The 14,163-nt window shown below is 44.7% G+C and overlaps 1 protein-coding gene across 7 annotated transcripts in view; it reads left to right on the forward strand.

The window, feature by feature from the left end:
- The window catches only part of SZT2 (SZT2 subunit of KICSTOR complex), an 84,373-nt gene that overhangs the window by 12,017 nt on the left and 58,193 nt on the right, over positions 1-14,163 (forward strand). For 6 of the 7 annotated variants that reach the window (XR_011975767.1, XR_011975768.1, XM_072649144.1 and 3 more), the window contains one exon: positions 13,551-13,693. Coding sequence is in view for 5 of the 7 variants with exons in the window: in XM_072649144.1 (XP_072505245.1) it covers positions 13,551-13,693 (143 nt within the window). In the remaining 2 variants the exon portion in view is untranslated. Of the gene's footprint in view, positions 1-9,282; positions 9,398-13,550; positions 13,694-14,163 lie in introns of those variants that run through there. The other variant, XM_072649148.1, reaches the window with a different exon arrangement.

Raw genomic sequence — 14,163 nt, forward strand, 5'->3', positions numbered from 1 at the left:
TCATGTTTTTGTCAGTGACAAAGAGGGTAAGGGCATAGACCTAGAGTAGCTCACTTCATCTGCAAGTGAACCCTCGGGGAGGGGGGTGCTACTGCACTGGGGGCAGAGTCACAGTCTAAAAGTATTGTGACAGTCTGGACATTGGCTGGGACCTATGAAGATGAGGTTCAGTATTGGATCAAGGTAAAATCTTGTGCTTATGAACAGAAAGTCATCTTTGCAAATAAAAGCTGGGAGAGGCGTAGATAGAGAGCACTTGCTTTGGAAGGAAAATGAGGATTTGAGTGGACTGCAAGCCAAGCATGAAAAAGTACTTTCATTCTGGGGCTGCATTAAGAGAGGCCAGGCTTCCAGGAGCAGGGGGGGCAGTGATTGCATGTGCAGCCCTGGGCACCACAGTGATGGAGAATGTCCAGATGGGAAGTCAGCATGGGGAAGGGCGTGGCAGAGAGAAGACTGGAGATGGGGATGGGAAGCCTTGTTCTTCTTGGTCTCAGAGGGCACAACCAGGAGCCACAAGAGGAGACTAAAATCACCCAATTCTACCTCAGGATCAGGGGAACCTTCCTAATGATGAATGCTGAAGATGAGCCTGGTTAGTGTCTGGAGGGAGTGAGCTCCCTCCAGATTCCTTTCTAGAATGGGTTAGACTAAGTGATTGCTGAGGGAAGGAAGTTTTATGATCATGAACCTCCTCATCGTCCACCCTCCATACAGTGTCAAAGAAATGTTCTTAAAGTGCACTAAATTTCAGTGACTCCGCACTACCTCTGTGTGGCCATAGCCTAATCCCAGGCTACCTTTCTAGTTTTATGATACGACTCCCCTTCTTTTCCTCTACAGTCCAGGCCACTGGGCCATCTCACTGTTTCCCCTTTGCCTGCCCAGAGCCCTCCTTCCTGGAGCATTCTTCTTCCTCACCTCTCCTCTCCGCTTCTTAGAATCTCAGGTTTCTTTCTTGTCCCCCCAGCTCCCAGGAACTGTCCCCAGAAAATTGCCTAGAATGTATTTTGTGTAGTCTTATACCTGCATGTGGTATGTGTGTACATGCTATAGAGCATAAAGTTTTTGAAGGCTGGGCCCATCTTCTGTGGGCTCAGGAAGTGAGCAGGGCATCAGAGTTTATGGATTGGTGGATTAATCACTCAGCACATGACAACTTCTTTCTAGAGAGGAGTCTTGTTCTGGTTTGGGTTGGGATGAGGCCTCTGAAGTTCTGGGGCTTCCAGCTTGTATTTGTCCTCCAGACGAGGGAGATGTGGATGATTTTTGAGGAGGGGAGTGATGTGGTCAGCTCTGTGTCAGGAATCCAACGCTGGATTGGAGAGTGGAGAGCCTGGAGTCAGGGGGACCAATCAGGAGCCGTGGCAGTGGTTCGGGGAGAAATAATGGGGCCTGGCCTTCTAAGTGACAGAAGGGGTTTCAGGCCCTGCTCTTATCACTTCTGATCACAGGCAGACTTGGCATAGCTGCGGTCACTCCCTTCTTTCTAGTGCATTCTCCCTAACCCTAGGCTGAAGCCTGCTTCTGCTCTGAGCCCCCTCATCCCTCCCACTCCTGCTGTGGCTCCCTGTCCCAGCAGAGGCCCCACTTCTGGAGATCCTAAGAGGCTTTCACAATGAGGGTAGAACAGTAAGGAGGCACCGGGACAGTGCTGAGTTCAAGGTCAGGGTGTTCCCCCTCCCCCCATTACAGATGCAGGAGGGGACAAAAGCAGAGAAGTCTCTACCTTCCTGGGGGGCCCTGGAACCTTGGCCAGAGCAGAGATGAGAGGCTTCAGCAAGTCTTCTCCCAAGTTCCCACTGTTCCTTCTCGTTGGACGCTGGGCCCTGCGTCATCTGGTCAGCTGTGAGGCCTCCATTGTTTGTCTTTCTTAGATGTCACAGCAGGGAGGAGATCTTGGGGTACTGGCTTCCAGGAAAGGTCCCTGAACCTGACCTGGGCCAGTGTCCAGAGTGGGTTACACCCTCCAAACAGCATTACACTTGCTGTCCTAGTAGGTTTTCCTCAATCATAGCACTACTTTCATACTTAAAATGCTTCGAGAACATGTTGAATAGTGACTTGCCCCTCAGTGGACCCAAAGGTTGTCCCTACATGGGAATCTTCAGCTGCAAACAGGTCTGAAGTCTTGGATAGTCTGCCAGCTTCCAGCTTCCTGCCAGGGAAGGAAGTATTGGCTGTGAATTGGCCTCCCCAGCTGGCACAGAAGTGTGCCTCCCAGCCATGGCTTGTGGGGCAACTCTGCCCCGGACAAAGGATACAAAGGCCTTTTCCCCATCCCTTCCTCAGCTCATCCCCCCCTTCCCCACCCCGTGTGGCTGGTTCATTTTGCCTTGAACCAGAGGGGCAGTACGTGCATTTCTCAGCAGCATTCATGGGGTGTGTCTGCAGGCCCTTTTGTGGCCCCAATTAGTCTTTGCCCCAAACCCTATCAGAGATCCTGTGACTTCAAGGCCAGTCCTGCAACTCAGCCATGATGTGACTTATGGCAGGAACTTGCTTTGCCTAGGGCCTGGCTTCAGACACCTCAGAAAAAAGATGGTATTTCCTGCTATGGAAGACCACAGCCAGCAGGCATTGGGTGCCTGCTGCATGTGAGGCACTGCTATCCATGGGCATACTATCTAGAAAAATAGCATGTACATCTGTAGGCATGTATGTATGAAGTATGTACAGGCATAGAGGCCTGGATATCATTGGCATATGGAACTGCCAAGGGAAGAAACACTCTCTACTCATGCAAGTTGTTACCCTCTTAGTCTCAGAAAACCATGGGGTCACCCAGCCAGCAGGCCAGAGGCAGCACATGAACCCAGGTCCTCCTGACTCTGAGGCTGCCTCTCAGGAGCAGAGTTGTTGGGGGTTTTCCCTATCCTCTGGGTGATCAGGAAGGGCTTCATGCAAGAGGTGGTTCCTGGTCTGAGCTTTGAGGGGAGCACAGGAGGAATGGAGTGGGGATCACAGACAGAGCAGACATAGGGTACAGGACCTCTCCTCTCTCTTTTTAAAATTTTAAAAAGTTTTTCTTGTTGTCTTTTTTTTGCATCATTATTTCTCCCCCTTCCAGAGAGCCCTCCTATATAGCAAATAGTATTTTTAATGACAAAAAGAAAAAAATTAGCATACCCCCCCAATATGTCAACACATTTTGAGGATACTTGTGAAGCGCCAGTGGGCTGGGGGTGACTTTTCATGGCTCTCTTCTTTCTGGCTATGCTTGATCTCTGTCATTTTATCACATTCACTTTTGACAGGTCGATGGTTCTCTCCATTGACATTAATCATCCTCATCATGCTATCTCTTGTTTTCTTGACTCAGTTTCTCTGTTCATCAGGCCACGCTTCTTGCCCTTTTCTGTGCACCACCATGGATTCAGCCATTTCCCCAGTTATGAGCATCTACTTTGTTTACAATTCTTTGCTACTATAAAGACTTTGGTGTCTGTGAGAATTTTCTGTTTATCTTTAGGATATAAGCCCTGTGGTGGAATTTTGTTTGCACAATTCCAAATGGCTTTCCAAAATCACTATACTGAACTGCAGTTCCACCAACAATGCACTGCCATGCCAACCCTTCCAGCACATCTTGTGTCACCTTTGCCAGTTTGCTGGGTGTGAGCTAAAACCTCAAGGTTGTTTTGATTTGCATGTCTCTTATCATTGGTGATTTGGAGCATCCTTTTGTGATTGTGAACAGTTCTCAATTCTTCTTCAGAGAAAGGCTTGTTTATATCCTTTGACCACTTACCATTGGGGAGAGGCTTTTGGTGTTACGTGTCCCATCTGTTAACTGTCAACATCTCTTAGAGACTACACCCTTGTCATTGATGTTCAAACCTCCTCTTCTCCACTGCACTTCACCCTTTCTCCCCATCCCCACACTGTGGACATTTGTCACTTCTCTCCATCTCTGGTCTTCGTCCTCTGTCCCTCTGCCTCGAGCACAGCCTTCGGCCCAAAGTCTTTCCTGCTCTTCTCCACTTCAGTGCCCTTCCTCCTTAAGTCATCTTTTGGTGACCTTGTGCCTCTGCCAGAGCAGAACCTTCTGGAGATTGGAGAGAGGTTGGTTGTTGTCCCAGCTTCCCCATTGTGGAGCCTGGTACCTGGCATGCAGCAGGCACTTATTAATGAGTGCTTGTGGATGCATGTATGACTTGCCTCAGTGATTTCCTCTTTTAAAAGTCAAAAAAACCAAGAACCAGGAATTTTCTTTTGGATCCAGTGGCTGATAATGACATCAAACATTTTAACAGCCCAGGAACAAGACAAATGCTAATGGAGCAGAGTATGAAGACATGAAGTGTAACAATCCAGCAGGGAGGATGTGATGTGGATGCCCAGGGACCTCTCCCACCAACCTACAGAAAATGGGAGGAAGGGCAGGGAGCAGAGGATGCCTATGGCAGTGGAGGAATGAATTTATTGTGCTCACTGTGTTCAAACAACCCTCACAATATGAGAGTTAAAGCAGTGTTAGAGTGAGCTCAAGCTGGTGAGGTAAACAAGGCAGGGCAGAAAGGGGGCAGTCAGCTCCCTTGGGGGCTGGAAGGGCTTGGACGGCTGTTAGTGCAGATGAGACAGAGCTTCAGGATTGGGACTGGCCCAGGGCAAAGACAGCCTGGAGGTGATGGCTGAGCCCCATCATAGGAATCACGAAAAGGGCCGTGGAAGGGGGAAGGACACATCAGGAAAGGGAAGAGTTTAGAAACTTGTGAGGCAGAAACCCAGCCTTTGATTCCAGGCAAAATGCTGGGGTGTGATACAAGCTCTGTAGTTAGTGCCAGAATGGGACGATGTAGTGTACTCACTGCAGGCTGCATAAGCCAGCCTTGCTTCCTTCTGTGATGGGGTTATTGAAGAGGGATCAGGGCAGGCTGGGGTTACAGCTTGCTGGGGCTCTGGTAAGTTCTCCCTTACTATTCTTGTGGAGACAGTGGGACGATGCAGACTCAGGACGGTGTGACAGGACTGGCTCGGTGGCCATACTTAGTCATTCATGAGTCAGTGTTAGGGATTCAAACATTGATTAAGCACCTGCTGTGTGCAGGCCCTGTGCTCAGTGCTAAGGACACAAAAGCAAAAAAGGAGAGGGCCACTGCTGTCTACGAACTTGCTCTCTATTAAGGGAGATGGTGTGAACACATACAAGAAAATAGAAAAGAGATACTTGGTGGGTTTTTTTGCCAAGACATTGGCATGTTGGGTGTATCAAGAAAGAACTGTACCTCATGTAGAGTTACTGAGCTCTCCTAAGCGTTGAAGGAGGTTTCCAGTGGAATGTCTCCTAGGTGTGTTTTTGACTCCCTGTTCTGTGACATGTTTCTCAGTGACTTGGAAAAAGCTTTAGATGGCATGCTTATCAAATTTTTGCAATGCTAGTAACAGTGATCCAAAAGGGATCTTGATAGGCTGAACCTTGGGTTGAACCTAATTAGTGGAAAAATCAGTTGACATAAATGTAGTATTTATTTATGACCTTTGGCTGCAAATCAGCTTCCTCAGTGAAATATGGGGCAATAATAGTCACACAGTCATACACCTGAGAAAGCATCTGAAGGATTTAGGAGAACATGAATCAGCAGCAGCCTGTGGCTGCTCCAAAAGGGAATCTCAAATTGCATTGAGTGGCCTGGCTTCCAGAAAGAAGGAGGTCAGACCACATGTGGAGAACTGTGCTGTGTCCTGGGCACTTTAGGAAAGACATTGGTCAGCCAACTGAGATGGCAAAAGACGTTGCATCTCTGCTGTGTGTGGATCATTTGAAGGAAAACTAGGGAGATTAAGTTGTTTTCAAGTACTTAGAGTGTCCTGTGGAGGAAGCATCCGACTTTGTCTGCTTGGCCCTGGAGGTCAGAACCAGGAAAGATGGGGGAAAGTTTCACAGAAACAGATTTAGGCTGAATATAAGAAAAAAACTCCATAAACATTAGGGCTATCTAAAGGAGAAGGGGCAGCCTCAGTAAGTGGGGAGTACATCTAGTTTTTCTCATGATCCTCATTTCCCCTTGGCCTCCACCCTCTTCTTGTAATGAAGCAAAGTTGTTAAACACAACCAGCAGATGAAGTATTTACGTCTGAGCGAGCACCACATTGTACATTTAGTGACCCTTCTGGCTCTCCAGAGTGGAAGAAGGTGTGCTTCATCATTTGTTCTTGGGACCAAGGTGGTAGTTACAACGAATTAATTAGCGTACAATTGCCTTTTAAATATTACTTTCATTTGCAGCGATCTGTGACCACTTTCTTCACCTCAGCCAGGCTAATACAGCAAGATTAATTATCAGCAGGCCAGCCACCTAGAGGTGAATCATTTGGACATGGCCACCCATGAAACAAAATAGTTACAGTGCACTCAGACCAACTCTAAACTGTAACATAGCCCTCTGAGTGAGGTAGGCCCTTGTTCAAGGGCCACCAAGGAGATGGGACACTGGAAGAACTAAATGTTCTTTCTCAATCTTGACCATAATTGAAGCCACAAGAAAATGGCAGCTTGTAAAGCCAGATTCCGTTTGGTGGAGCTAGTTTTATTGTGCCTCCAGAGGCAGGAAGCATCATTTCATGGGGTGCTTCGTCATCTGTTGCATTGCTTGTGATAACTATTGAGAAATGGCCACCAGGAAAATCATTTTAGTTTATGTGCCAACATCTATTGCAGAGGATGGAGAAGTAGAGAATGATTGTCAAGAACTACATTTTCTTTGATAACTTTGGTAACTTCCGTGTAAAGTTCAGCCTAGGTCAGAACAACAGTATATGGCAGAAAATGTGGTTCAGGAGCAAAGAATGAGAGAGGTCAGACACTTGTCTGCCACAGAGAAGCCTCCCATCCACATGGCATGAAAACCTGCATGTGCTAAACACCAAATTTGTTATTCTTTGTTTCAACCTATGAAAATATTACCAAATAACACCATAAAAATGAGATTTATTATATTTTACCTGGTGTGCATCCCTACGTTCCTAACTTGGGAGGGAATCATTGCTGAATCAGCTTTTTTTGGTGTAGCTAGGTAACTGACTTGTTAGAGCAGAGTTAAAAATTAGTTGTGCAGTCATTTCGATCATGTTGGATTCTTTGTGACCCCGTTGGGGGTTTTCTTGGCAAAGACACTGGAGTGGTTTGCCATTTCTTTCTTCAGCTCCTTGATGTAAGTGACTTGCCCAGCATCCCACTGAAGCCAGGTTTGAACGCCAGTCTTCCTGACTTTGGGCCCAGCTCTCTATCCACTGCACTGCCTTGCTGCTCTTAAAAATTAGTGTGAAACCATAATAAGAAAAATGAAAAGTGAGGAAGCAGAAATAAAACAACTCCAATCTGACCTGTGGACATGAGGTTATAATCAACAAAAAATGGAAATTGGACTGAAAAGAGGATGTTCACCCCAACCACAACAATTTTGTGTAGAATTTCGACCAGTGCAAAGCAGTGGCTATGACAAAAGACCCAAAGAACTCTTGCCAACATAAGAGGATGATCATAGCAGGCAGATCCAGCTCAGAGAATGTCTCAGGAAGGATGTTGGTAGGTGGTGATGATCAGTGGTACTTTATGAAACACCATGAAGGCAGTGCAGAGAAACAAAACCAGTTTAGAGAGAGCTTGACAAGAGGCACAATTGAGCACACTCATTCTGAAGTCATTTCAGGGTGAGACCGAAAGGAAAATCTGCAGAGGTTTTCATAACAAATAGGACCAAGGAGCTGCCACATTTGGACTCAGGCTTATTGAGCAAGTAGAAATGATCCTAAAAAATTAATCAGCATTTATGAAGTACCCGTTTTACACCAGGCCCCACTTTAGGTGCTGAGTGCACAAAGGCAGTGAATGAAACAATCCCTGTTTGCATGGCGACTATGCAGACACACAAAGATACAGACATCACAAATACAGACTGAATTAATACCAAGTTGTTAAATACAAGTTAGTCTAGAACAGGGCACCAGTGGCAGAGACAGTCAGGAAATGATTTCACATAGGAGGGGATGCTTCAGGTAGGTATATCTAGGAGGAAGAGAGGGATTCAGCAAAGCAGAGGTGAGGAAAGAGTGCATTCCAGGGACAGGGGTTAGCCAGGGCAAGGGAGGGGAGACAGGAGGTAGAGTGTTGTTGAGGAGTATGGAGAAAGCCAGTTTGACTAGATCCCAGAGGCCGTGGCAGGCAGGCAGGTGCAGCAGGGCTGGAAAGACAAGTCAGGGCAGGGTTCTGAAGGGACTGAAAAGCGAACTTAAGCATTCATGTTTGATTCAAGAGGCAGCAGGGAGCCACTGGAGTTCATTAAGTAGAGGAGTGACATAGTCCTGTGCTTCTTTGGCAGCAGTGTGGAAGAAGGTGGATGACAAGTGAGGCCATTGCAGAAATCCAGGCAAGAGTGAGGAGGGTCTGAACAAAGGTGGTAGTTAGCTGTGTGACTGGAGAAGGGGTTGAGAAAGAGGTGGCGGAAGAAAGTCTTGATTAGATCTGAGCAATGAGAGTCAAAGATAGATGCCCAGGGATTTTAGAAAGGTAGTGGTCACTTTTCTTTAATGCTTTTTCTAAGTACATGTAAAAACCATTTTTAATATTAATTTTTTTCAAATTTTGAATTCTAAATTCTCTCGCTCCCTCTCTCTTTCTCCTTTTCCTTTTCATTGAGGAGATAAAACAGTTTGATAAAGGTCACACACACAGTCGTGCAAAACACGTTTCCATGTCAGTCACGGGGGTTTTGTTTTTTTAGGTTGGTCATTTTTTAAATTTATCGTGATCTATGCACTAAAGGAAATGTTAGCTTACTACCAAAGGAATACTACCAAAGCATTTTACTGTCTGCCAACACTGGGAGGGAAGGAGGCAGGGGGAGACAGAGAGAAAGAGACGCAGAGACAAACACAACTTTTTTCCTTCAAATAGTAAATGCAAGACAATACGGTACAGTGATAGAAAGCTGGCCTTTGGAGTCATGAGGACCTGATTCAAAACTCACTTCTGACACACACTTGGACTGCATGCATGATTGTGGGCACACCAGCTGACCCTTCATTGCACCACCCTGCACTGCAAGACTAAGTTGCAGTGCAGATCTGATACTCATCAGTAGGGAGAATGTCCTTGCCAGGTTCCCTGCACCAACGAAACTAATGGTCCAGTTCCTCCTCCTGTCCCTTTACACACACGCTATTTTATGTTGTGAAAGGAAACACGGATCAAACCTCCCTCCCCTGCCCCAAGAAAAATTTAAAAAGTAAAAATTTCTCTGAAAGGCGATAACATTTTTCTTCCTAAGTCCTTCAGAACTGTCTTGGATCATTGTGTTGCTGAGAATAGCTGTCATTCACAGTTGATCATTGTACAGTATTGCTGTTGCTGCGCACAGTGTTCTGGTTCTGCTTACTTCATTTTTCATCGGTTCATGTAAGTCTTTCCAGATTATTCTGAGAGCGTCCTGCTTCTCTTTTCTTATAGTACAATAATATCATTATAATCATATATCACAAATTGTTCAGCCATTCCCTAATTGATGGGCATCCCCTCAATATCCATTTTTTTGTTTTGCCACCACAAAAAGAGCTACTGTAAATTTCCTATATATTATTCTACATATAGGTCCTTTTCCTTTTTTGTTTTTTATCTCTTTGGGTTACAGACTTAGTAGTGTTAATCCTTTGGGCATAGTTCCAAATTGCTTTCCAGAATGGTAGAATCAGTTCACAACTCCCCCAACAGTGCATTAGTATTTCAATTTTCCCATATTTCCAACATTTGTCATTTTCTTTTCCTGTCATTTTAGCTAATCTGATAGGGGTGTTTTAATTTGCCTTTCTCTAGTCGATAGTGTTTTACAACATTTTTTCATATGACTATAGATAGCTTTGATGACTTCACGTGAAAACTACGTGTTCATATCTTTTGACCATTTATCAGTGAGGTAATTGGGTTCTTAATAGTTGACTCAGTTTTCTATATATGTGATAAAAGGGGCCTTTATCAGAAATTTGCTGCAAAATTTTTTTCTTTATGATTGCTAACTATATTTTCCCTATCCTATTTCCCCCTTGTTTATCCCTGTCCATCCTTGAAAATGTTTTGCTTCTGACTACCACTCCCCCTAATCTGCCCTCCCAATCCCATCCCCCTCCTATCTTATTGTAGGGTAAGATTGATTTCTATAGAATGTATATGCAGAACCTATATAAGATTGTACATTGTCTCGGGGGGGGGGGGGAAGGAGGGGAAAAAACCTAAGACAGAAGGAAGTGATTGTAGAACACTGAAAACAAATAAAATAATTTAATTTTTTAAAAAAAGATTAATTTCTGTGCTCTACTGAGTGTGTGTGTTATTGACTTTTTGAGCCAGTTCCAATGAGAGTAACGCTCAAATGCTTCCCCATCTTCCCCTTCGCTGTAAAAGTGTTCACACTTTTATGTGAAATAATTTATCTTATTGCATCTCTTCCTTTCCCCCTCTCCCAGTGCATTCCTCTTTTTGACGCCTTAATTTTATTTTTGTAGATATCATTCCATCGTATTCAGTTCACGTTCACTCCCTTTATTTATGTATACTCCTTCTAAGAACTTTATTGGAGTAGTTGGGAGTTACAAGTTTCCCATGTAAAAATGTAAATAATTTAACCTTATTGAATCCCTTATTTCTCTTTCATGTTTGCTTTTTTATGCTGCTCTTAAGCATTGTCTTTGAAAGTTAAATTTTCTGTTCAGCTCAGGTCTTTTTATCAGGAATGTATGAAAATGTCCTATTTCATTGAATATCCATTTCTCCCCCCCATCCCCCCACCCTCCTCCCAGCATTACTGTGTAGGTGATTCTTGATTGTAATTCTAGCTCCTTTGCCTTCTAGAACATCATATTCCAAACCCTCTGCTCCTTTGATGTAGAACCTACTTTTGTGTTATCCTGACTGGGGTTCCGTGATATTTGCACTGTTTCTTTCGGACTACATGCAATATTTTCTTCTTGATCTAGGAGCTCTGAAATTTGACTATAATATTTCTGGGAGTTTTCATTTTGAGAGTTCTTTCAGGAGGTGATCAGTGGATTCTTTCAATTTCTGTTTTGCCCTCTGGTTCTAAAATATCCGGGCAGTTTTTCATGACAATTTCTTGATGATTTCCAAACTCTTTTTTTGATCATGGCTTTCAGATAGTCCAATAATTCTCAAATTATCTCCACCAGATCTATTTTCCAGGTCAGTTGTTTTTTCGATGAGATATTTCATATTTTCTTCTTTTTTCCATTCTTTTGATTTTGTTTTATTGCTTGTGGATGGAGCCATTAGCTTCCACTTGCCTAGTTCAAATTTTTAAGGAGTTATTTTCATCAGTGAGCTTTTGTACCTCCTTTTCAATTTAGCCAGTTTTGCTTTTAAAGGTATTTTGTCTCTCAAGTGGATTTTTGTGCCTCATTATTTGGCCTGTTCTGTTTTTTAAGGCATTTTTTGTTTTTGCTCGTTCAATATTTGTATATTCAGTGTTTTTTGGTTCCTCTTTTACCAAACGATTCTTTTTCCATGATTTTCTTGCATCATTGTCCTTTCTTTTCCCATTTTTCCTCTACCTCTCTTATTTGAATTTAATAATTCTTTTGGAGCTCTTCAAGGAATTCTTTTTGAGCTTGTGACAGTTTATATTTTTATATTTTTCTTTGAGGATTTGTATGTAGTCGTTTTGAATTTGTTGTCTTCTGAGTTTTGTGTTTTGATCTTTCCTGTCACCAACTTTCTGTGGTCAGGTTCTTTTGTTGTTGTTTGCTCATTTTTCCAGTGTATTTCTTGACTTTTAATTTTATGTTAAAGTTGGGTTCTGCTCCCAGGGTGGAAAGGGCACCGTCCCAAGTTTCACGGGTTTTTTTTTTGGGGGGGGGGGCAGCGCTGTACTCTTTGCTAGTTCTGAGGGGTCTGTAAGTTTCCATTCTTCCAAGATGATATGATCTAAGGAAAGGTGTGTTTTACTACTCTCCTGCTCTTTGCTCTGGTCCGTGTGCTCTCATCTGGTCTTTTCTGCCCTGGTACTGTGACCAGGGTCCCCTGTTCTCCTGTAGCTGCATGCTGTGGTGTGCTACTGCTCCTCCTCCCCCCTGGGACTGTAACCCAGGACTGTGATCCAGATCCACCTGTGGGCAATGCAACAGAGTCCTGCACCCAGTGCCAGTAAGGAGACCACTGCAATCCTCAGTTATCTGACCCTCTTACCCTCTGGGTTAAGAGCTCTAGAAACCTTTACTGCTGATTCAGTTGCTTCCAAGGACTGTTCCTGGCTTGCCAGGTGTTTCCTGTGCTGGACTGTGCTTCCCAGTGCCCTACTGACCTTCTAGGTTATTTGGGGCTAGAAAATTGTTTCACTCCATCTTTTCGTGGGTTCTTACCCAGATTTTGTTTTGAGGCATTATTTAAAATTGTTTGGAGGGGAATTTGGGAGAACTTAGGCAAGTCCCTCCCCTTTCTCCACTATTTTGACTCTGCCCCCTCTGGTCATGTTTTCAGTAAAAGTAGGAATGTTCAGAGGCGAGGGTATTTGGAGGGGGGGGAAATGATAGCTAGTTCTTCAGACGTGTTGAGTTTGAGATGTGTCCAGGAGACACTAGCTCTCTCTAGGTCTTTCCCTCTGACGTTGTGTTGTATCTTGTTCATGTATACTTATGAAACAGTCAGACTGCTTCCACTTAGAGAGAGCAGTGGCTGTTTCAGTAGCACAGTACTTGGCACTGACTCAGTGCTGGCTGGTGGATGTGTCTCTGAATTCTGCGACATTCTTATACTGTACTTGATTCTATTATTTTTCCATGGATGGATGTTTCCACAAGAAAGAGTTGTTTTTCTTCTTTTTGGCATATATAGGCCTTTCTGTATACAGCCTCAGGAGTGGGATCCCTGGATCAAGGGCTATGCCAAGTTTATTGGCTTTGGGGGCAAGTGTTTTCTACCAGGGCTCCTCTGTGTCTGTCTATATGAAATGTATTCATAAATAAGTAAAAAGTAGGTAGTGTCTTGTCACTCCCATAATGGGGCAGGGGAGAAATTTCAGAATTGTTTTCATTTCATTTTCTCCTAGCAATTTGAAGAGGGATGTAAGCCAGTCTAGAAAGAAAATCCGTTGCTTCTCCTGGGGAAGCATCCTCTGACTAGCATGGGTCCTGGAAGTCTGTAGGATGGGAGGGGATCAGGATTGAATTGAGGCCTATGTAAAGGCAGCTGGTGGTACAGTGGGTAGAGATCTAGACCTGGAGCCAGTAAGAGCTCCAGGTAACTCCTGCCTCAGACCTAGGCAAATCACTTTAACCTTCTTTTACCTCAGTTTACTTATCTGTAAAATGGGGTTAATAATGATCTCCCTCCCAGGGTTGTTGTGAGTATTCAGCTAGATAGTAATGATAAAGTAATTTGCAAACCTTCAAGTGCCATGGAAATACTTGTGATGATTCTGTTGGGTGCAGCTGCCCTTCTGTTCCTGCAGGTAGCTGTCAAATCCATCATATCCCTGAGTTCTCATCCTGATCATCCTCGTAGGCAGTCGATCTCTTCCTTATGCCCATTTCTGTCCTCCTGCCAGGTGCTCTCCCTTCAGCACAGTGGCTCTGACTCCTCACACTCACAGTTTGCTGCCTACTGGAAGCCAGTGCTCTCCATGGATGCCAACTCCTGGCAGCGGTGGCTGCACATGCATCGGCTGGTGCTGGTCCTTGAGCACGACACGTAAGGGCATGGACCCATGGCCATCTTGGTGTTGGGGGAAGCCTGAGAGAGGACAGAGGGCTACATCTGGGAGACACTGACTTTCATCTCACATCTAGGCAGTAAGCAAGCAAACCAGAAAGGCTAGAGTCAGGTTGTGCAAGGCTTTCAGTATTGGGTAGTAGACTTTGTATTTTAACTTCATTGCAATGAGGAGCCCTGGAGTTTCTTGAACAAGGGGAGTCACTTGGTCAGACCTGAGGTTGTCAACTGGGTGGAGAGGGTGGAGGCTAGAGGGGATAAGGGACTGCCTCAGAGTAACTGGAAGTGAGTAGAGAGAAGGGACAGCTGGGAGAGATGGTGAGGAGGTGGAATCAGCAAGACTTGGTGACTGATTGGATGCGGGAGGTAAGGGAGCAGTGAGGGTGGCACCTAGTTTGTGAACCTAAGTGACTGAAGAAGGAAGGAGTCTGATAGAGATGAGGAAGTTT

Source organism: Notamacropus eugenii, chromosome 2, assembly GCF_028372415.1.
Source record: "Notamacropus eugenii isolate mMacEug1 chromosome 2, mMacEug1.pri_v2, whole genome shotgun sequence".
In the NCBI taxonomy this organism is placed as follows: Eukaryota; Metazoa; Chordata; class Mammalia; order Diprotodontia; family Macropodidae; genus Notamacropus; species Notamacropus eugenii.